The following is a 25,037-nucleotide window of genomic DNA, read 5'->3' on the forward strand; positions in this document are numbered from 1 at the left end:
AGGTTAAAAACAGCACAGACAGTGACATAATTTTGACAGTGACTCAACTTTGCCATTGTACATGAACACAATGAATTGGAAATTAAGAAATCAGGAAATAAAGCAGAGGTTTAACAAAATGAATTACTCATTAAGGATTTTTTAAGCAATTTCTTAATTTATAATACTTTTATTCAACCCCTATTTAAATCTACCAAAAACACAGAGTATCATCATTTCAAAGGATCTTGAAAGTATAATTAAAATATAATAAAAATGTCTGAAGACTTAAGGCACTTGAGGGGCTCAACTAATGATTGCAGGATCAATTAAATAAGGGCGTGATATATGAGGCAAGTTGCCATTAAGGGATTTATAAACAAAACTAATGCTTCTAAGATTTTAGTGTTAGCAATGCCCACCCAACCTTTTTCATACAATATGCATATATGATGAATATAGTAACTGTCACTGGTGATGTCTTAGGCTGGAGTGATAAAGTGAATCTATGGAAAACATAACAATAAGCAAAGATGGACAAGAACACAGCAGCAGTTATCTATTTCAAACTGGGCATAGGAATAGTAACTGTTTTTTGATACAAAGACATTTGCCAAAGCTTGCTAAATGTGCGAATGTGGAGTATCTGGATCTGAAACCCAACAGACCTCACCAAATTTGAAATGCTTTGCTAGGCTTTGGGGTGGCTGTAGCTCAGGTGGCAGAGCAGGTCAGCCACTAATCAGAAGGTTGGTGGTTCGATCCCAGGCTGCATCCTGGCTGCATGCCAAATATCCTTGGGCAAGATACTAACCCCGTGTTTGCCTACTGGTGGTGGTCAGAGGGCCCGGTGGCGCCTGTGTCCGGCAGCCTCACCTCTGTCAGTGCGCCCCAGGGCAGCTGTGGCTACAATGTAGCTTGCCATCGTGAATGTGTGTGTGAATGGGTGAATGACTGAATGTAGTGTAAAGCGCTTTGGGGTCCTATGGACTAGAAAAGCGCTATACAAATGCAGGCCATTTACCATTTAGGCCTCTACTGCAACTGAGTTAGATTGCTTCCTTTTCTTAAAAGTTTCTGCTAGAGTTTTTTCTTTCTCAAAGAGAAATGTATGCTTAATTTTGGGTTGAAGTCAGGTGACTGACTCAGTCAATAATAACTAATGATTAAATGCAGTGGTGTATAAACACAGAATGAAAAGAGGTGATTGAAGAAGCATCATGGGAAGCCCCCAGCAGTAGTGTGTGATCTGGATTAATGGATACCTGGGTATCATCTGCATAGCAATGAAAAATGCATGCTATGCCTTCTAATCATACTGGCTAAGGGAAGCATGCATAATGTAAACAGAAGTGGTTTCAGCACGAAACCTTGTGGAACTCCATAATAGGGCTACCACAGTTAGTCGACTAGTCACGATTACGTCAACTATGAAAATCGTCGGCGACTAATTTAATAGTCGACGCATCGTTTGAAGCTTTGTAAGATCCCAAAAGACGCAGGAATAAGTAGTAGGATTTAAGAGTGTAATAATGGACTGAAACAGAAGATGGCAGCACTGTATGTACAAGGATGCCAGCTGCCGTTAAACGCCGAAGAAGAAGCAGTGTCCGGTATCGTAGCTGTGTCCAAATTCAGGAACCGCATCCTCCTGTGCCCGCATTTGTAGGCCAATTACATTACAGCGACACGACGAAGACTGTCCAAATTCGAAGACTCCGACAAATGTGGCCTTCATTTCCCCAGATTTGAAGGATGGGTCCGGGTGTATAATTCGTGGCCCAACCTATCCCAGAATTCATAGCGCGGCCCAGCGCACCCCTGCTCAGTTTCCAACAATGGCGGCAGCTAGTTAGTTTTAATTTTACTCTTATTATACTTTCTGGGTCACAAAATAAACGTTTAACATATTTTCAGGCGAGAATGTAGCTGTGTAAACTTAAAATATCTGCTCAGTTTATCAAGACACCACATATTTTCAAAAGCACTCCGATGTTTTTGGAGACGTCTGTTACCCACCAGCTCGATAGCTAGTCGGGGTTCAAGGCTCACTAGAGCCGGTGAGAACACCGGACTCCCGGCAAATCGTTTTCAAACCCACTGCCGTCTTTCGTTACTTAGATAACTTAAAAATGTTATTGTTTGGCTTTTTTCAGTATTTTATTTGTTCCTGAGTAAATCAGTTTGGCTGAGATTAAAGTTATAGTTTTTACACAGCTGAATAACGTCAAGCAGACAACTGATTATCAGAAGTGTGAGATGCTCAAGAATATACTCCGGTGTCCTGTTATATTTTAGATAGTAAGTAGCAGACGGCTGAGTTTATTAAACTCCACCGAAACAATCTGCAAATTTAATTAAAATTTAATAAATTATCATCTTGTCTTTATTTTTAGTTAGCACATACCTTAAACACTTAAAGCTGTAAGCTAATGATAGTTATATAAGAGCAGAATAATGCTGGTGCAATAAGCTGTACGTTTTACGTCCAATGGATGCATGATCTGATTAGTCGACTAATCGCAAAAATAATTGGTGACTAGTCAACTATCAAAATAATCGTTTGTGGCAGCCCTACTCCATAATTAACCTTAGCATGAGAAGAGGACTCCTCATTTACATGAATAAACTGGAGTCTATTAGATAGATATGATTCAAAGCACTGCAGCACAATGCCTTTGATACCTACAGCATGCTCTTATTTCTTTAATAAAATATTGTGGTCAACAGTGTTGATTGCTGTTTCTTTACTGTGATTAATTCTGTATACTGACTAAACTCTTCAAAAAAAAAAAACCATTGCTTGAGATAAAAGGAAGGTTGAAGATTGGTTTATAATTAGCTAATCTAGCTGGGTCAAGTGACAGATTTTTAAATTTAATGGTTTAGTTACTGCCAACATAAAGGCCTGTGGTAGGCAGCCCATTAACAGAGATATATTATTCACATTTAAGATTGAAACACTAATTAATGGTAGGAATAGTAGGAATGAGGGTTTAATAGACATGTTGATGGTTTGGAAGCAATTATTGAAGTTAACTCAGAGAGATCAATTGTAGAGTTTAAGTAGTACCGAACCATAATAATGGTCTGTGTTTTGAGGATGACTATCTTTTTCTCTGATGATGACAATTTTATTTGTACAGAAATTTGTGAAATCATTAGTTAAAATTACGGGAATGCTTGTCTTAAAAGAGCTCTGACTCCTTGTTAACCCTGAATAAAAATTTAAAAAAGAGACCTGAGGTTGTTTTCTTTTTAAAGAGCAAGAAAATCTTTTTCTCAGGCTAAATGAAGATTTGTGTTTGTGAGTCAAGCACTAGTGATTTGAGGGTTTCTCTTTTCAGAGCCACAATATCCAGGGTTGTACACAATGGGGATGTAATTAATGAGATAATCAGCCTCTGCATTGGAGTTGTGCATGCAATTGAAGACAACAGTGGAGAAATTACATCCTTGAATGCGGTAACAACACTTTCAGAAAGACATCTACTGTATTGACATTTATTCCAGACTGCTCTGTAATCTGTAAATTTAAAAGTTATTAAGAAGTGATCAGACAATAAAGGGTTCTCAGCGAATGCTGATAAGTAGTGTTCTGGTTCTATGTTCTATGTAAGATGTCAGAACATGTTCAGTATGGTTAAAGTGGTGTGTGGGCTCACTTACATTTTGAGAGAAGTCAATTGAGTCTAATAGTAGATTAATTCTAGTGTTGAGGCTGTCATTATCAGCATCTACATCAATGTTAAACTATAATTACTGAGCACTAACTCAAACAAAATGTTGAAGAATTCAGAACCAAGAGATACCAACAAACAAAACTGTTCTTTGTGTTTTCCAGTTTGGTGTAAAAGGCTGAAAGTTAAGGTTTCAAATTTTGTCTGGGTCCTTGGTTGATTAATAAGCTGGCTGGCTTAAACATGGATTTTAAGAATCCATGTTTAACTGTTTTACACTTTGGTACAGTCGAGGATGCTTTATTATTCTTACTTTGCGATTTTCTTTTATGCTTGAATCATTATTTGCCGCTTTTTTTGGTTTGCTTTTTGGTAGTCTGGGAGCAGTCATAGTATCAATGGACATGTGGCTTTGGGGGGGATTAGAAACGTCTACTTTCACAAATTTACAGTTAAACAGTGTATTACCACAAAGACACTCCATGTAATTGCTAACTTAACCCCATTTATTCACCAACTGATATCAGACAGATGGTAGAATTATTCCATCTTTTTGCTGTTTTAACGCCATCTTGGCACATCAAAGACACTTTGAAGATGTGCAAGTGGTTGCTGACCTGATCCCCGTCTTCCAAGCAACCATTATAAAGTCCTATTGACTGCAAGTTAGCTTCACACAGTGACAATAATTTGGGTTGTGCCATGGTCTTGGCCACAGTTTTCCCTGTTGTGACTGTAGCATGAAGAATGAAAAGTGTGCCATTTGTATTGTGAAGTGCCATTCTATTAGTACTACAGGCTTAGAGTCTGAGAAAAATAAACATCTGTACACACCAGATTTCATCCTGGTACTGCTATCAGCACTCCATCAATAAAAACTGAAGATCTGGTTCTACTAGCAGCTGTACGTGCCTTAACATTGTCTCCACTATATTTTACAGATAATTTGTTACACATGGATAATTAGCCCTTCCTTTCATTTTCCATGCTTTTCTCTTCACATCATCCAAGTTAAACCTCGGTTTAAAATTCTTCTATCACATTGATAAGTCTGTTTTATTTTTCAGCCTAATGATGGTCTTTTCACATCCAATGACACCTGTTTGATCTGCATTTTAAGAGTTTTCAGGAACAACTACCAAATGCAAATTCTACACTTAAACTTTCAAAATTTTATCCCCTAATTTGTCATAAGATAAAGGAAAACAGCTTATGTGATATTACTTTTGAGCATTTAAAAAGAGAGGGGATGTGTAAAAAATGTGTTTATTATTTTTTTTAAACCCCTTTAATTAAATCCGAAATTCAATACTCAATTATACCTTGATTGCTTAATTTTCAATGCGGTCATGTAGACAGGCAAAATTTAAAAACAAGTCTTATTGTCCAAATACTAGACTAGACCTAACTATATATTCGAAAATATATTCACACAGGATGGCCTTCAGGATCTTATTCTAATTGTTTTTATTTTGACAAATAAACTATTATGTTACAGTTTTAAAATGAAAGGAACCCCTCATTAAATACATGTCTGAAAAAACTTCTATTATTGTTTAGAAAAATACTTCGTACACTAAGTCTGGTGGCTTGCCATGTGTGTTTGTGCTCTAAGCCCAATTAGAGGTGGCATAAATTTAACAGGACTATTTTTCAGGAATTCTGCCATAGTTTGAGATCTCACTGATTAATTTGGTCTGTAAAATGTTTTTATAGCCAGCAAAAATAATGGCTACAACGATACGACTGAGGCCCTGATTGTAAAAAACAAAAATGTTTTAGGGGAGCAGACTTGGTGACTGAAGATGGACAATGACACAATTGTACAAAAAATATTTAACACGTTTAAGGTACTCAAAGCAGTTAGTATTGAAATTTTTTTTTAAAGCTTCATACATTTTTAGTTTAGCTCTTTATTTGTGCTGGGTATTAAGAGCTGGTCCCAAATTCAGCAAATGGTTGGAAACCAAAGCACTGATATGCTCCCACACAAATACAGCTGCTCTTGGTTCTTAACTATCTAATTTATTTTCACTCTTTATTTAACCTTAAGTTATCTGGCACTTTTATAGCTCAGTGTAATAACACTTTATAGCAGGCTCCTTGAGATGTCGGTGTCTGTTTATGTTCTATATCTCTTCACAGTAACAGAAAGGTTCATGTGTAGTAATATAGCTAATGTACAGTAGTTTGTCAAAATGATATGGTCACACAAGAGGCAGCTGCACATTTGTAAAATTATTCGTTTATTTTGCTAGTTTAAAAAAGTTTTACAACAAAATTAAAACAGAACTTGAATTTAATTGTTATTCGATTACTTGTTATCTGAAGCATTTATCTGAAAAGTTGTATTAATATTGATTTACTGATTGATGATCATACATTTGCATGATGTATCTGCAATACATCAAAACTGGAATTATCAAGAATAATTTTTATACAATTGAAGCATTACCTAAAGCTTAGCTAGGGAATTATAATCTTGATACAAATGGAATATTTTAAAACTGTCATGCATAAATCAAAGTCAGTGGTTTCTGTGGGGGTAGAGACTTGGTTAAAAGCTGTACAGTCCCTGGGTGAATGGCGAGTTGCAATGAGGCCCAAAGTGGACCCAGTGTCATTAGAAAAATTTAAAAGTAGCAGATGTATTGTTCATCTGCTGTCATGATTCGTATTACTACCACAGACCCACCAGTTAATTAGCTGGACAGTTTTCAGACAGAAGCAGCTGTGGGCAACATATTGAGAAACGGGGTGCGAGGGAGCAGGCAGCTAGGAAGCGGTATACAGACATAAGAAAATTTGAGATGAGTGCGTGGGGAGGGGGGACGACTGAGAGCTTGAGCACCATCAAAGGTAATATAAACATAATTAACCCCCTAATTATAGTATATGTCTAAGTCTTTATCTGTGTTCCTCAAGCTATTATCATCTACAACCATAAGTCTGGACTAAATTACCTAGCACGATGACGTCCTTAAGGCTAAGAATGAATCAGCCTTGATAACTCTTTCTTTGTTGTGTGTAAGCTACACCTCAGTAACTGACCTCTGAAACCTCTTTCAGGCACGTGTGTCCTCAGCTCTCGTTAGCTGTGTACTACCCCGATAAAGTGGCTGCAGTCACAATACCATTCAAATGTCAAGACCGTAATTTAGAAACTGCATTTTTCTAGAGAGTGCTGGATAATTGGTATTACATTAAATACAACTAAGTAAAACATTATTAGAAAGTATGTGTGCACGATCCATATACCATATACATATATGTTTTTATATATATATGTATACATGCACTTGTGTGTATGTGCTTGCAAGGCGTCAAAACATATTTTGCATGCATGCGTCTGAGTGTGGGCAAGCTATGTGTGCGTGTGTGTGAGTGAGGGAGGGAGAATGTGTGTGATGCTCTGTTCTGTATGCCTCAGAGCCTTTGCCAGCTGGAATCAGAAAGGTTGACCTTGGTCATAAATATCTAATCAGTGTTTGCTGTCCATGAAAAAGTTCAATTTATTCCCAACCCAATGGGAAAATGCCTCTCTCAGACCCTCTCCCCTTTTCTAGCAGACAAAAAGAAATGCAACGCTGAGAGGCGGTGAGGGGAACCTTAACCTGGTATGGATGAAGTAGGACAGAGGCTACGCCAGAAAAAAAACAAACAATGCTCATCAGCTGCTGATGAGAAGTCATCACCGGGAAGTTACAGATGGACGGCTTTCACAAAGCCTCTCATTGTTTGTTTGGTCTGAAAAGAACTGTGATACGATACAACGAAAAACCTATCACAGACAGCAAAATATTGGATATTATGTGTTTGATACTGTCAAACAGAATAAGTGCCAAACTAAAATTGTTGGCTTAGATACCCGAGCTTCTCATACGTCCTTATTTTGACATTTTCTGAAACAGCAAGACCACTTTCCTTGTCTGATGTACCGCATTAAAATTGGGGTTTTTTTTACTAAGCAAAGAGTTTTCAGTTATGTGTGTGCACAGTGTGTCAAAGGAGAGAGCCAAATATAAAGTGACACTAGCCTGAGATACATACTAAGTTCATCTCCTATCTCATGAAAGTCTTAGTATGTGCAAACTCACAAATATTTTCAGACAAGACAATGTGGTAGGTGGGGAGAAAGTACGGGGAAGAAGGAGATAACTCACTGTCTCTCCTACTATTTCACTAAATGAAGCCTGCCATTGTGTCTGGCCTTGTGGCGGCCTCTTAGTGCTCTTATTTGCCTTATTAATATGCATGCTAATGTACCTATTTTATGGCTCAACAGTTCTGATTCACTTTAAAATCAATTATCCATCTGGTACATCCATACCTCGCCCAGGCTCAAATGTGTATTAATTTCAGCAAACATACATCGGCGCAACACAATAAAGATAAATGCCTCGATTAGAGGCAGTAAACAAAGGAGCTAGGGATGGCTTTAATGAGATTTGGCACAAAAGGAGCTTACACTTTCTTAAATAATGAGCCTAGGGTCCCTTTTTCCAAATGCAAATTATATAAAGGAATGTTTCGCTGTCCTTGTTCCAATTTCATTTAGATAAGAGTGTCTCCAAACAAGTTGGCTGTTAATATTCTCAAATGAGCACATCACTGCCTTTCTGCCTGCCGTCTCCCAATGGAGGGGAAGAGTGCTCTCCTCTTCGCAGACACATTAGTCTGTAATAAGTTCTGAAAAGTTCACTGTGCTTGTTAAATACTTCTAACAGATGAGATGGAACTGGGAGCGACTTAGATAGAGTTGACAGAAGCACTCAGCCAAACGTATCAACACTTTTACCACAAACAACTGTATAATCACCCCCGTGGAAAGGTCAAGGCTGCAATAACCATGACAGTTAAAGCAACTGTATATAGATAAATGGATAGATAGATAACATAGATAATTAGTTTACTGCCCTCTTCTTTGGTAAGAATAGCTTTGGGCCTCAGTGATTGTTCAGTTTTTGAGAAAATGCAAAACAAGCGACAGCGAAATATGAATATCAGCTTTGAGAGCTGCGGGAGACACAAATGCACCTGCACCTGCTGTGAGAGGGAGGGGCTACGTGCAGCGCAAAATGAGTTTCTTACAATCAGTGATATGTCTCTTTTGCTTCTGAAAAAAAAATGAAAAAATAAATCTTTAATGTGATTGCAAATCCATTTGGTTACAGACAGACATACAGACACATAGATGGATAGCGGGTGAGTGGGGAGGCAGGGAGGGAGAGAGTGCAATAGTGTTAAATAAAAAGGGCCACAGGCATAGGCTGGATGGTAATGAAGAGGGGTGGGCCAGCAGCTGAGGTCCCTGTAGATGAGATCTCTCTCTGACATGTGTGTCCCCTTCATTACCCATTAAGGGGGGCACAGTGATGAATCCTTAATATGACATTACACCAATTTTCCTCTTCATTTAGCCTGCTAATGTGCTGGTCTGCTCCTATATGCCCAGGGGCTGGCTGTACCACACTCAACCAGAAATAGACCACAGTGGCCACTGGTGGCACACCTTGAAGCAGCCTAATTAGGGGCAGCGCCCACCTAATGGGGCTATCTAGACAAAAGTTTGCATAAGTTGATTTTTTAAGCAGATAGAAATTGGTGACTGAATGGTGTGCACGTCTGGCATTTGGTCTGGATAAAACAAAACATAGTTTTGCCGTAAAAATTGTATGCATCGGCCTTTTTCTTGATTGACCATCACGGGATTGGCAAAATGAGGTAAAAACACCAGAAACAAGTCTTTTGGTTTATCACCAAAAGATCTCATGGAAATATGCCCAAATATTCATGGAGTCCTGTTTAGATATCTGCACAAGTATAACTCACTTAGCATGCCCATCCCCAGCATGAAGGCATCCATGGTGTAGGGCAGACCCCTGGCTCGCCCCCGTGTACCTGGTGGGAACATCACCTCCTTGGGCTGGGCCTTCTTACATTCTACCTATGTAGACAGACAACAAACACACACATACACACACCAAAACATTAGTCTGTGTTGGTACGCAGCCCGACAGATCTGACAGGGCTGTGTCAGCTCTTTAAGGTGGTTTTCTGTTTGACTTGCACAGTGCTAGATGTTTTCCATAGAGAGAGAAGGGGAAAAAACAGATTGAGCAAATCTGAACACCTCACATTTTAGAGCAAAGTCTCTAAGGAAAACTTACAATCTTCTCCTGCATTAAAGCAAAGGTTATTGCTCCAGTGAGCATGTGCCCAAACCCTCAGGGAAATACAGGCTAAACACTTGAGTTTCCATGAGTTTCTAAAACATAAAGGTAGGAGAAGTTCTGCTCTCCAGACTCCCACAGTGTGGAAGTATGTCCAGACTCTTTCTTTTTTTTAACAAAAGGACTAATCTTCAAACAAGTCCTGTCATTTGACAAATCGTTATTCCTTTGCTATCATTTTTCATTGACCTTAAATGTTTTTGGGTTTTTTTGTTGCAAAAACAGCTTCAAATCCTAAAGCCAAAAAGGGTGTGTTTTGAAACTGAGTAAGGGCTTTGTTTTCCTGTTTGTGTACTGTGCATTTGTGTATTGTTGCTGGGCTGGAGTCCCCAGTGTCCCGCAGTCCAATTCCACCTGCAGCGCTCATCTCTTTCCTGCATTTATTCCTCTCACTTCACTTCTCCCACATACAGGTTTGTTCATTTCCCATCTTGCAAGACTGACATCTCCTCCTCCTACATAACACATATCAAATGAGGGATGTGACAGGGGCAGATGAGAAGAAGGAGGAAGATGAGAGTCCTATTTACCACATATCTATCCTATCTCTATGAATTATAGAGAAGCACAAGCAGCTGACAAGGGTGGCACGGTCTTGTGTCTGTTGGTTGTTCTTTGGTAGGCTGAGTCTGTTCACCATGCTGCACAATCTATTTGCTCCACTGCCTGCTTGGCATCAGCCTGTCCATCTGTTTGTCTGTTTGCCTCCTGGCTCTTGCCTGCTTCTCCCTACTGCCTCCACTTAAACAGGGCTTTCTCGGCTGCTGCGATTCACATGTCATCCTGGCCTGCTGCACAAGACAGGCTACTGCACCAGTCCTGTGCACACCTCAACCAAGGTATAGCCTAGCATCCATACAAATAGGCCTGCGACTCTGACAGGCCAGTGATGCACATTAGTATTCACACACCAGTCATACATGCACAGCGGTAGACACAACATGCTATTTCAAGTTGCCAAACTCAAGGAAAACTTCTGTGCTGAATGCATAGTGTAACAAGCTCTGTACACTGTATCTAGCAGAGAGCGAGACATGTAAAAAAGGGAACACTAATGAAAAAGGTTTCTATCACGGGGGGAAGTTGCTGTGTTGCAGAGCTGTGATTTGTTGCTGTTAGTGGCTCTTTTATTTGAAGCAGACCAACTAAAGTACACAGTTCCCTCAGCCACTTTGTAGCTGTCACAGCTACTCTACCCTTCTTATGTGCCTTGTATGGTTTGACATAGTGCTGAAGAGAGCACAGGTGCTTTTTCCCGTCTGAAAATGACCCACGGCATGGAAGCAGGAAGCGGGTGGGACAAATGGGCGTGTTAAAATCCCAGCACACTGCTGGCATTTTCAATGTTCACATAGCCGGGTGACAAATACATTCAAGTTCTATCCACACTTTCAAACGCGGCAGCAGCTGATCAGCCTCTTCTAGAAACCCCTGCAACAACTAGCGAGATGGACGCTCAGGTAGTCTGCTGGGAGTAAGACAGAGCCAGGTGTGAGTCATGCCTACATGCTCTCAGATGCGGGTCTTTTGATATTCAGAGTGCGGGTTCCTTGTCATGGATTTAAAACCAGTCAGGGGCCGGGTTCTGTGGTGGTGTGAGTATGTGGGTGTTCACCTGCTTCAGACACACAGGAGGTTGAGAGCAAAGGAGGCAAGAGCTTTTCATAGTCGACTAAATCAAACAGTAAGGAAGAGAAAGGACAGAGAGACAATTCGGAGCCCGGCAACGAAGAACTGCAAAGGTTCAGCAGCCAAGAGAGTAGAGATTCAAATTTCACCATGTGGAAAGACCTTGTGGCACATTCAGAGTATGAAGGGAACACAGGTCCTTATTCTAACGGGGATCATTTTTCAGAATTATAGTTTGTGTAATTTGTCAAGGACTCTTGCATTTATTGAAGGCTGCACAATATTGTGTTGTGAAAAGTCTCCTGATCCACAATTTAAACACTATCAATGAAGGTGTTTGAGCACCATTGCACCCTGTCGAGAAAAGGGACACACCATTAAACTGCCTTGCCTTCCCTGCCAGAAAAGTTATACCATATTTCTCAGAAACGGCACTCACGAGATCTGAAACACACACACACACACACACACACACACACACACACACACACACACACACACACACACACACACACACACACACACACACACACACAGTATAAACGCTAAGTAACTAGTAAAGTGGATTCCTGTCACAAAGTGTTGACAAGGTGTGGTTACTTCAACGTGTGTGCTTTCAACATATACTGAAATGTTTCTGCCTTTCATGCACTGATATACCGCAGACGATAGCTTAGCCTTGAGACTTACATCACTGCATACCCAAGATAAAGTCAGAAGGTAACAAGTACGTCTGTGAAGGCAACACTATAGAGTTGGATGTCTCGAGACCAAGACCGGTCCTGAGACCACTTTTACGTGGTCTTGGTCTTGTCTTGACTTTGGTCTTGGATCCCTCGGTCTTGTCTTGGTCTCGCTGTCTCGGTCTTGCTGTCTCAAATCGACATAGATTTGGAGATTTGGAGTCAACAGTATCCATGACGTACAACGTAACGTTCGATAATGTGTCATGCGCAAAAGCATCAGCTCTAGGAGCCATGCTTAGAGAGTGCTTTGTAGTGAATCAGAAGAGTCGACTCCCATTGAGCGAAAGCTGGCTCCTCACTTGATTTTGTTTCGCTGCACAGCTCTCACACAGTGGCTCAGCTATGCTCCAATTCCTCCATATTGTGGCCAATCACATGCGAGGATATAGGATAATATCATTATGTGAAAAACAGAGGGTGAGAGACACGACTCGCTTACTGACTGTCCTCTCAGTAAGTGAGTGAGACAGTAGACAGCGGTGAGGAGGTCTGTGCAAGTGCATTGCAAAAACACATAAATATGCCTGACACCCGTAAACGAAGCAGCATCTGGCTGCAGTTTAAAGACTTTTTTTGTCTCGGTCTCGTCTCGACTTTGTCTTGGTCTTGTCTTGTCTCAATACCCTCTGGTCTTGGTATTGTCTTTGTCTTAGTTTAGGCGGTCTTGACTACAAGTCTACAACACTGATACTAAAACATTTTGTAACAACATATGGCTTGTGTTTGAAGTTTCAATAACATAAAGAATGAGTTAAACCCTTTTTTTTTTTTTGATAAACTGTGCAATAATTAGGCAACTTGTTCTGATGTGATCTAGCCAGTGTTATGCTTCCAGTGGTCTTTTCTGGCTGAACTTGCTTGGGTCACTCGCTACTATTTCCAAGTAGGTCCATGTTTGCCCAGATTTTGCCAAGGTTGAAATCATGTTAACGCTGTGAGCGACACTGCTGTAAAATCGGAATGTTCTGAGATTCATGCAACTTAGCAATGAGTGGAGAAAAAGCTGCTAACTTTGAAGGAAGTATAACTGTCACAAGTCATGGAGTGGAAAATTCCAGTAGCAACTAAGCTAACATTCTACAATGTAAAATGTCATGAGTTATCCTAACAAGAGTAGCATGTCACATGTGTGGCAGAAGTGGCTAGCTAACCACTTTTCTGTTGCTATGAAAGATGTGTAAATCAAAACCTGAAGTTTTTTAAGCCTCCACGTTTTTTCTCCTCCACTTGTCCAGTTTCCTCCAAAATGTATATATTTTTAGGGATATAATTGCTCATCATGCAATGATATAGCAAGTCTTTGGTTAATACCTCTTTAGGAATCATCTTGTTGATGCACCAATGTTATTTTATGTCTGTCAAATTGTGCTATTTTTGGCATTTCATTTCATACAGAAATGGGGAAAAAATTATGTGTTTTTGAGACAGACTGCTAGTAACTATATCTCTAAAGATACAATTTAAAACGTTATTTGCTAAGTTGTCTGTTATGTGTTGATACAGCACTGGTGTATACCTTGCATTAGGTGTTTGTTATACTTGAATGATTCATAGGTAGTAAGTGGCTTACAAAACAAACAAAATTCTCTGAAAATGATCAGGTACAAGGACTAGACTGAAAACTTTTGAAAAATCTGAAGAAAAGCTTTAAAAGGCCTTCAGAAAGCCTGGAAAACTACTATACAAGACCACTTTAAAAATGTGGCTCCTAGGAATAAACTATAAAGAAAGGCTTGGCTCATGATTTTGCACAATACTGCATGTCCTTAACTAGACCACCCTGACTGTAGAGTGTGTTCCTTTTCAGCAGGAGGAGGGACACCTACCTGACTACGTGTATTTTCTTATCCAGTTCTAGTTCTTCTCACACTAATAATTAGTTTAATATTTTAAGGAATGAGAATATCCGTATAACCACATTTACACTTTCCAAGAAGGTGAATTAGGATAACTATGCTTGTTAGGTTCCAGTATACATCAACTGTAGACCTTTAATTTTGCCCAAGCAAGCTGTAAGCTACTTCGTTGGAAGCATAAAAGAATCCAAACCCAGAAACCCCAAAAAGCTGTATAATATAAGGAGACAGATCCCATCCCAGCAGACCATCAGTTTGGAAAGTCTAGCATGGTAAAATAACAACAGATATATGTACTAAATTATATTTTGTTTGGGTCCTTTCCCTGGAAAGAATGCTTGTTAAAAAGTCTATAGGGCTACTTGGGATAATTATTTACTTTATTTCTCTATTTTTCAGGGAGAGTGCAGCTTAACAATGATAAGGAAAAAATTGAAAGGATGTAGTGTACATTAGCCAGACCAATTCTGTCCCTGTAAATTCTTTTCCATTTCTTTTTCTAAACTATCCTTGTTCTGCTGTAAAATTAAGATTTGTTTTCTTTTGGGCAGTATAGTATTCTCTAGCTACTAATAACTAGGCTTGAAGTCGAACTTTTGAGGCGTAGATATGCATCAGAGCCTATTCAAAGATGGACTTGTAGTACATCACAAACACTACTTCTGCCATATGTAGTAATATAGCCCCCAGACAGAGAATAAAGCAAACTGTCCTTGTTTTTTGTTTTTTTTATGTGCAGACCCTATGATACAGATCGGTAAAGCGCTCCAGTTATGACCTTTTCAATGCATCTCCCATACATATTAACCTTGTAGGTATGACGGGAAGGTGTGGGCGGGATGAACTGGCAATGACTGTCCTTCAGGGATGAATGTTGTGGGTGTTAGGTGTGTGTGTGCATGTGGAGGGGGAGGTGTACAGCTGCTATTAGCTTCACTAGTGAATGGATTCCATCAGCAGACTGATAGACTGAAGAATGGAAACAGTGTGATTCATTTACTCCAGCTCCCACTCAGAGCTAAAAAGTCAAAACACATGAACTGAATAGTTATGGAATATCACAGCTCTGCCCATAGTCAGGCTGTCAGGCATGGTGAGTCGGGGAGGGGGGGTAGTTTATATGCATCCTAAGAAAAGAAAAAGAATCAGTAGAGATTTTCTAAATATGTAATATGAGTGTTTATTGAGTTTAATGGGCCTTTTGATGGGCAGCAGATAATGGAGTTTTGCTTTTTGAGACAATTACACACACAATTTGACACTTTGATACTCAATTTATAATTTTCTTTTCAAGAAGAGGTCGCTACTGTGTATTTTTAAAACCATTTTCTCTAATATGGGTCCAACTACTAGCATTTCAACGATTTTACCTGGAGCATTTCTCTCATTTAAAACCTCAAGCAAAAGATACACAAAAAACAAAAAACAAACAAAACAAAGGCTATATGTAATGCATTATATAAAGTATATATTTACAACAGAGGCACTTGTATGAATTGTCAGTAGGAAAATTGGGCATCTGAGTGTTGGTACACAGACGTATGATAATGGTAAGAAGTTTTGGATAAAGCAAAACGATGCCTTCAATGGCCTTCAATCTCACATGAGTCATTATGTCTGATGTTATCTCTCTGTCTGGTTATATAAAGGCTAAGGAATATGAGGTCATTCTAAGGACAGGTGCACCCCATGATGCTTACACTGCTTTCTTGTCATACTCCTATATTACAAGATGATATTGTCTCTGTAGACACTGAGAGACATTCAACAGTGAGACCATGATCATCAGGTTAAAGTCAAATGGCTTCCATCACTTCTTCACTCAGCAGATGTGAACATCACTGAGCTTTTATGGGACATCCTGGAGAGCAGAGTGCAAAGTGGATTTCAACCTCCTTCATCCCTCAAAGCTTTCCTTCTTCAGTAAGCGGTAAACATCCAATTACTTACAGTCGAGAACTTGTAAGGCAACCCTCCATGAGGGACTTAAACTACTCCAAAGGGTGGTCCTACTCCCTTATTAAGCACTTCATGTTCAAAGACTGTTAAAGATTTCCACTCTTTAAAAAAATATTTTCCAAGACATTTTCAACAGCCCAAAGACTTAAGTCTCTCTCTGTAAAAATCATTTTCAAAATACTGATAACACGTTTAGCCTTTGGCAATAACCGAGTGTGTCCAGGGGTTATTTATGCAATATAAGATCTACAAGGGTACCATGCACACTTTAAAACCTCATAGCTTCAAACTCAAATCAACACAGCAATCCCTGCAGATTGCCAAATGAAACTAAGAGCACTATGCAGGAAAATACCCAGGACCCTGTACAGGCTGGATAAAAATCACCAGAAATCCAGCTCTTTGACTAAAAGAGGAAACTGGAAAAACAGTAATGTTTACATATTGTCATTTATGGTCCGATCACGATCAAGTAATGATGTGGTTTGATACCTTATTCATCCCCTTTAACCCTCTCAGGCACAAATTAAGTTTTTGTTGCTAATGCATAAAATAATACCTGCAGTGGTACTTCTGAGTAAAAAAACTCATAAAATATGTATGTGGGGTAATCAGGTTGTTAGCTTTTAACTCTTGCAAATCTGCAACGCCTGCCTTGAGAGGGTTAAGAAAACGGAAAGTGGATTTGGAGAATCCTGGCTCCTGCTGTGTTTTTAACTTAATGGGAGTAATTTTATTCATAGAATCATTCCAATCACATTTTCAAATATTCCTAAAGTATGTCATGCTTTCTCCACTACCAACGCTAATTGAAACAATGCTCCATTCCACCACTGAATTAACCTAATAGTGCACCAAACAGAAAAGCCCTAAATCAATATTAACATTTGCTGTGACAACCCTTTGCTTTTGAGTAGCATAAACGCTCCTCCACACACTAACCAGCATTTGTTCAGGACTCCTGGCAGGTTGGTTATTCCAAGAATCTTGGAGAACTCGCCACAGTTCATCTATTGATTTAGACGGCCTCAGTTGCTTCTGTTTTTTCATATAAATCCGGACTGACTCAATGATGTTGAGATGAGCAAATCATCTCGTCACTGAAGATGATTCTTTAGGACACTGTTTTTTTCTTTTTGTGGTCCGTGTCAATATGACCTATGAATCTGAATCTGTATCGTACAATACAATCAGAGATTATGCTGTGTGCTACATAAGGGTCCAAACATTGAAAGTGCATAAAAATCTGGCACAGTATTATACAGCATGCACCAGAGCAGGCAAGTTTATCCAGCTGGCGGCAACTACACATTCATTATTGTAAATCTGGTATAAAGGCTTACAAATGAGTCGAATCTTTTAAGTACTAACTTGAATTATTTTATCCCTGCAGAACATTAAAAAGAGAAAACTGTGAATCAAAGATCAAGATGATTTTGGAGAAAAACAATGCTTTCCGTGCTTTCAATGACAGCAAAGTACCATATGGTGCTGTTGTGAAACACACGTCGTAGCCACAGAAATATATGGGCTGCATTATACATTTTACTACTTCTCTTTCAACATTATGCTTGAGTCAATACACTGTGCAGAGTACATCTGTATCTCTGCGTTAGGAGCTATTGTATAAACGCCTACTTATATTAGTCTTCTCCTTAGCGACTTGGAGAGTCGGAGCTTATTCTCCTCGGCGCAGTAATTGGCTGGTCATGTCAGGAAGACACAGTGAGAAATTGACAGCGAACAGAAAATTTCTCCCTCCTGTTGTGATCATTTGCTACTCATTCGCTGAATATTGAAAATAACACATTAAAGAACATTACATTAAAGCACTTCACTGAAACCAATGTGACTCCATTTTAATGGCACACTGCTCACTCATAAGAGCCAATACTTGATAGGTATTATTATGAATTATCTGTGCATGCATAACAGCAGGGTGGTGTATGTGATTTGTTGGGGGGGTACTCCTGTCTAAGAAAACACAAGTCACAGCCGTTACTTGTTAATAAGGTGCTGTCTCGCCACAATATGATATAGACATTCATATATGGGGAAGGTGTGATAAAGTGTTAAAAAAAGTACCAGAAAACTGTCACGTAATCTCCCCCGTATTGATTTTTTTTTTTACTCTGAAAATATTTACTGGTTTTAATACAAGGGTGGGTGCCTTGGTAGCTAAATCATGTTTCCACAATCACCTGTGGCCCTGGAGGGGATGATCGATACTTTTATCACAGCCTACATTTGCTAAAGCAGGCTAATGGAGAAGTCAGTGCAGCTGGTGTCACAGGTTATGAGACTTTTGCTAAGCAGCACCCTATTTTTAATTATGTATGAGGCAGAACTCACAGTGAACAGATGAAGCGCTCCTGAGAGAGCGAGGCCTCGGTGGCACATGAACACAGGGTGAGCGACCAAGTCACTTAAAGGTCCGGTCCCTCACATCTGAGTGGACGCTGACCCTGGTACACCGCCAGAGCTCCTGAGAGGACATGCAAGGAGAAGGTGGGCTGCCCTGTACATCCACATCCCTCCCAAGTGGGGTGGAATTTCTGTCTGCATCAATTATTCAAGAACCATCTTAGATAACACTCATGGGGAGGATGGATGAGGTCTATTTCTGTATAGTACTTCATAAGGATGAAGACAGGAGGCATTTTTTATTTTATGTGCTGGTGCTTCAGACACCGGATAACCAGTTTCCTCCTATGAGAAACTAAGGTAAAAAACATTTTGTGTCTTAGAAAAATGCTCAACGCACTCCAAATTCTTTTCTCTTTTGACATCCTTCCTAGATGTCAGCACTTTGTAGAAGATTTATTTCCTGTATCCAAAGGAACTTAATGTGCAGTAGGTACTGCCAACAGGGGCTGTTACAAAGGTGACAAAAGCCTTAGAAAACCAGACCTTACGGTGTCCTTTCCACCCCAAGTGAGAAAAAAACCCCATCTCATCTTGTCTGTTAGGGTTTCTAGGACTCCCAGGTGGAGTGACCAGGCTAGGGATACAGCTTTTGCAGTTATGTGGCACTTGAAACATTTTCTGTGCACGCCCTATTAGGTTCAACATGTCAATGCACAACAGTGTGTCACATGCACTTTTGACCACTCAAACTCCCCATGCATCCCCCGTGGTCGCAAATCTTACACTTTACACAGCACTTCAGCAGCAAAGGTTAAATAAATAACAACATTAGTAACTGTTATTAACTGTGACGTAACAGCGAGTCATTTCCTTACAGTGACTGTTGCATCAGAGAAAGCTTTGATGTTAATGGCAACACAAAAACAGCCTATAATTTCTCATCCATCTCTCTCTAATCCGCTTCCTCAAAAAACTCCTCTCTGTAGTAATAACAATCTTTTCTATTTATATGTATAATTAGAAGATTCTTATTCTTATTTTTCCTATATCATCCCTTTAGGCAAAGATTTGGAATGTGCATGAAAGAGGACACATGCTTTTCATGACAACATTGTTACTATTTTTTGACATCGCACTTATTAACAGTATAGCTTTGAATAATCCTAATAAAACTATTCTCCTGTATGTGAGATTCCATTTCTCTGGACAGAAAGCGTTTTTGCCGATGGAATGTAAATGCCAGAGAATCCCTGGGCTATGAAAGTTGGCACGACAGTAACACTATTTGTGAGTTTGAATCCACTTGAGCAGATGTTTTGAGCAGCTGGGCTAGCTACAGTGGACCGACTGCACATACACCTCATCGCTGACCAAGTATATACCATGTGCTCATTTTCTCACATAAAGCCTGTTAGACTGAGGTGTATCAGGAGATTTTATGTTTCTAATAATATTCGCTGACAGGTATTTGCTTTCGACTGCTATGCACAGCATGTTCCCACATACAAGACAATTGGGTAACGCCTTGTTTTTAAGTATAAGACCTGTGCAGCGGTCGTTCTTTAAAAGTCCTTGTAATTTCTTAATTTATGCAAGCTTACAAGCAAATAATTTACCTGCTTTGAACTTCATATAACTATTTGCTAAGTAATGACAGTTATAAAAGATTGGATTGTTTTGTGTTTTTAAAATCTGAACAGTCCCATCGTGCTCTTTTAAACGTAATTTAAAAACCTTAATTTGTGTGCAACTAATTTAATAACATACTGATACATAATAGTGTATTTTTTTAAAATGCAAGATTAACAAATTTTTTCAGTTAAGGAAATTCAGCCTCGTAATTGGAAACACAATTCAAGATTCATTTATTATCCAATTACAAGTTCTAACAAACAGGCTGTGAGTTTGACTTACATCATGAGAATTTTTAATTAAGGTAAAAAGGTGTAGAGGGGCTCAAACTATGCCAGCCAGGATATTCTCCAGAGCTCAGATTTAGTAACAAACAAAAAGTTGCATCCACTATTTTTGTAACTTAATTTTTTATTTTAAGAGAAGGGTTTAGAAAATCTACAACTGTCAGGTGTTACACTTCATACCGTTGCGTGATTTTTGTGTGTTCACACGGTGCTGCGTCTACAAATCAAAGGCTCTGAAGCATTTGATTGTGACACGCTACCTTCCATGCACACACAGTTATTTCTGTCACACTCTGGCTTTTTGTGTTTCGGTCCTGAGCGCTGACTGTGATGCAGTGCCGAGACACGCGGGGACATATACTGGGGGTCATGTGTGACCTAGAGTGGTCCCTGGTGAACACGGTTCTACTACACTGGTCCTGTCAGTCACATACCCGGTCAGTCAGTCATTTCCAGGGAAGAACTGTGAAAGAGAGTGAAGAGAAGGAGCACTGCTGAACGGTAGTAAGACGACTATTCCTCCAATCAATTGCCGTCCGCAAACGTGCTTAAATGGCGCAGGATTTCTTAAGACGCCTGCAAGGTGGAACTGGGTGAAGGAGGACCTAATGTCACACTTTCTACACTGAAAACGCTTCCTGGCAATTATCATAAGTTACACGATGACTTAGAAAACTGCTGCTGAACTCTGAGGAGTTCTGGGATGACCATATTACTGGTGTAAATAAAACAAGCATCACTGGCACTCTGTGGAAGGTGTTAATCCCTGACTAATGAACTCGGCCTCTGCCAGTAGCCTCCCTGTTGGATCCCTGGACATCTCTACCTGTGTATGCGTGTGTGTGTGTGTGTGTGTGTGTGTGTGTGTGTGTGTGTGTGTGTGTGTGTGTGTGCGCATGGTAGGGGATTCAGAAAGAGAGGGACAGGCTCCACTCTCCCGTCCCTCAGCCTGACAGGCAGAACTCAGCCACACAATTTCACGGTTTGTGGGCAGTACACACCACTGCTTTCACATCCCTGAGACCCAGAGACCCACAGAGTGTCTATATGTGTGTGTGCGTGTGTGTGTGTGTGCTAGCCTGTGCATATGAACATGGACACACACATACGCACCCACACCAGCTGTGCTATTAATACTAAGGAAAGAAGAAATCAAATATTAATCCTTCGACGTCCACCTGGAATTGGAAAAAATATAATGCGCAGACTTACCATTTTGTTATTGATTTCATGAAAATGAATTTCACAGACTTTCTCTACGATGTCTTCACTGTCAAATGTTATGAAACCAAATCCTATGTAGAGAGAAACAGAAGAGGGAGGGGGCACAAGAAGAGACCGGGTTAGTGGAGAACCTTCACAAAACTTCAGTAAGTAAATTAAAAAAAATAAAAGATGGAATATTATCATGAGCCAGATCCAGAAACTATGCAAGCACATCTGTGGAGATTGGTTTGGGCATGGAAAAGAACAAGTGAACAAGACAGACATTGTCCTCTTTAAATCAGGAATATGATGAAATCTGCCACATTATTAAGGGCACTCAAGGACCTCTTCTACAAAAAGAAGATGGAAAAACAGCACAAAGCTCATTTAATGATATTCAGTGAGCTAGGGCCCAGCATCTGAATTTCATTAAATGCATTTTGTGTTCTTTTTATTGAAATCTCACTGTATAACAAGCCCTCATTTTTATGTTAATACGGGCCTTAGAATGAATGTGTCGTTGACAGTGGGATTTTCATGCCATATTTATAGGATAAAAGCTTAACCCCTCTTTAAAAAAAAGAAAAAAAGAGACAGAGAGACAACATGGTTTTAGACTTTTGAACACAAGTGGATTGCAATGCGCTCTTCTGTGTTTTGATGGTGATACACAAAGCAATCTAGCATCTGTATAGCTGGGGTTGAAAGGAAAACATATTCTATTACTTTCTCGAAAGCCAAACAGTTAGTGAATAAAACAGTGTGAGGGACTGACAGGGAGATGAGTGTTTTTTTTAAAACAGCAAAAACCTGACGAAATAAAATCGCCACGGACTGAGCCTAAACAGCCGTTGCTATAAACAACACGCCGTCCAGCCGACACACTCCGCAGACTGCGCCATCCGTCTACTATTGTATATGTTAACCGTCTACCTAATGTGAGACGAAAGCTAAACACAAATGTGAAACAACAGTTGTTACACGCACGAACATGAAGACAAATCCATGCCTTCAGGCATCAGCTCAGTCATCATCCACTTCACAGGACAAATCTCAAGGTCAAGGACTCGAGGGGAAGCTATTCGGAGCCTAGTTTCCCGCACATCTGCACATATTCGCCTAACAACACATACGACACCACGGGGTATACAAACGAGAGATTTGTCAACCATCAAAGAATTGCTGTATTTATTATACTGAGGTAGTTTATCCTTTTAATATATCTTGCTGTATTGGGCCTTTGATGGCTATGCTGCAAATCGATGAGCAGCACCACTTTCTGGCAGTATTGGATTTGCAGGATTTTTGAATCAATATGATTAAACACCTTTATTTGTCAGGTATTTAAACCAAAGGAAAAAGCAATTCCCATTTGGTTAGTTTCAGGTAGATCATAATATTTTACCTTGTACTTTATCCATATCACCCATTCCTAAGCTGGCTGATTTGCAAATATTTAGTAGCTTAAGTGTCTTAATATTCACATCTTTGCAGGAACATGACTGAAAATGAAGTATATTATAGTACATTAGCATCCTAAGCTGCTTATTGCTTATTACTTCATCAGATCATCCTGTAAAATAATGATTTCTTTGTGCAGAATTGTTTCTGCTACTTACTACAGCAGACAGCCTACCACAAACAGTGACATCTATAGTTCTGTCATAAAGTCTTTATCTCTCACTCACGTTTTTCTCTTCTGCTCCTCCTTCACTTCCTCCTACTACGTAAATAACAAAAGATTCTCCTAAAGCTTCTCTTTTGATACAAGCAAGAACATATCAAAACAGTCTTGTCAAAAGAGGGTTGGAAACCCAACGTGCGAGCTGATTAAATACGGACAACATCAGATCTAATGAGATCTTAAGAGACACAATGTGAATATCCACTGAGATGTCTCTAAACTGAGTTGTAGCGTGAGCGTATGTGAGAGGGTGGGGGAGGCAGGGGACAGGTGATGACGACGGGCAGGAACGCAGGGAGGGGGGGTGGGGGAGAAGCACCTTCTACTCCTGCTCACCCCACCTTCATGGCGGGCACAAGGAGCACTTTTGACAACCAACAAATCAACCGCCAGGAGTAATTTGTCATGGAGGTCTGTAGGTAGAGGGAGTGGAGTCTAGGGGAACAAAGATGGAAAGAAAAAGGGAAAAAGGTGGAGATGAAAGTAGAGAGGGGGTGGGCAGAAAGACAGAAAAAGTGACAAGGAAAGAGGTTAACACACATGGCCCCTGTCGCCACACTCCTTCCTGCTGCTACAGGCAGCTCCTCCATCAACTGACAGGACATTTTCCACTGCACTATTATATCCACTGGGGTCAGGGCCAAGCCCACCACCACAGATACTACCAGCAGGGTCCTTCCACCCATGACTGGATCTGTTTAAACGGAAAAAAGGGGGGGAAAAGACATTTGGCTGTAGTGAAAACTACCGCTGGAACACACCGTAGCATTCACAATATCACAATTCACAACAAACATCCACATTTTTCTCGCTCGTCGGCTCAGCACACACCTCCTTTATCAGTCCCCTGTGTACTTTCTGAACCTCTGTCCCCTGCCATTGCATTGCAGCTCTTTGCTCTACTATCCTATTTTACAGACCTTACAGACAATTACAGGCCACAAAATAGCAGTAACAGAAATATTCCTTTCTCCCATCCTCCTTCGGTGGGGTGTCAGCAGAGCCAGATTGTCCTCATATATCCTGGCCATTCTTCCTCCAACTATCCACACGTAGCAGGAGGCTGACCCCTACAAAACTATTAAAGCCTGTCAGCACTGACAGACACAAGCAGAGACGTGTCACATCGAAGAACCTTCCCACAGCTTAAACAATACCCTGTAAATGGAAACAAGTGGATGTCTTATAGTAAGGCTGATAATAGGTGTTATGCGGCCACTGGCTGAGGCCTCTTGGCTGCACTTCCTCACACTTATTAGCCAGAACTGGGCTTGGCCTCGTTTCGCCGCTCCACAGAACCGGCGGGGCGCCTACTTTCACAACCATTTACCAACTTCATCATACTCAGTCTTTATTTCACACTCAGTGCAGGTTTCTCTGCTTCTGTTGCTCTGATGCTTTTCACACACCCTAACCCAACCAGCCCCACCAAGCCTGGGAAAACTTGTAAAATCATGGAGAACTCTTGGCTTTAACTTCTTTGACTTTTAAATGCTTCTTTGTAACTGCTGAAACTAATACACCTATAAACACAAATCTTACAAATTGGAAATACCAAACTTAAATAAATGAAAATAAATAAATGTTAAATGTAGCATTTGCAGTAGTAGTGAAGGTACTATTACAATTTTACTTTACCCTATTGTGTAAAAGATTTGTGAGCACATAAACATGCAAGGAGAAGACATAAGGGTAACATTAATTTACAGCTGCTATGTATAGCAGCCATAGCCCATGTCCCCGATGACTCATAAAAATGCATAGCACATATGTATCATA

General features: G+C 40.0%; 1 protein-coding gene across 10 annotated transcripts in view; it reads right to left on the reverse strand.

Annotated features, from left to right (window-relative positions):
• The window catches only part of msi2b (musashi RNA-binding protein 2b), a 283,431-nt gene that overhangs the window by 47,867 nt on the left and 210,527 nt on the right, over window positions 1-25,037 (reverse strand). For all 10 annotated transcript variants that reach the window (XM_085288479.1, XM_085288477.1, XM_085288473.1 and 7 more), the window contains exons 8-9: window positions 21,581-21,663; window positions 9,492-9,606 (exon numbers count right to left, since the gene is read on the reverse strand). In XM_085288479.1, the coding sequence (XP_085144605.1) occupies window positions 9,492-9,606; window positions 21,581-21,663 (198 nt within the window). The remainder of the gene's footprint in view (window positions 1-9,491; window positions 9,607-21,580; window positions 21,664-25,037) is intronic.

The sequence above is a fragment of the Mchenga conophoros genome, linkage group LG10, assembly GCF_057382185.1.
Source record: "Mchenga conophoros isolate Kocher_MC1m ecotype Shallow Benthic linkage group LG10, M_conophoros_male_GT1.1, whole genome shotgun sequence".
Lineage (NCBI taxonomy): Eukaryota > Metazoa > Chordata > Actinopteri > Cichliformes > Cichlidae > Mchenga > Mchenga conophoros.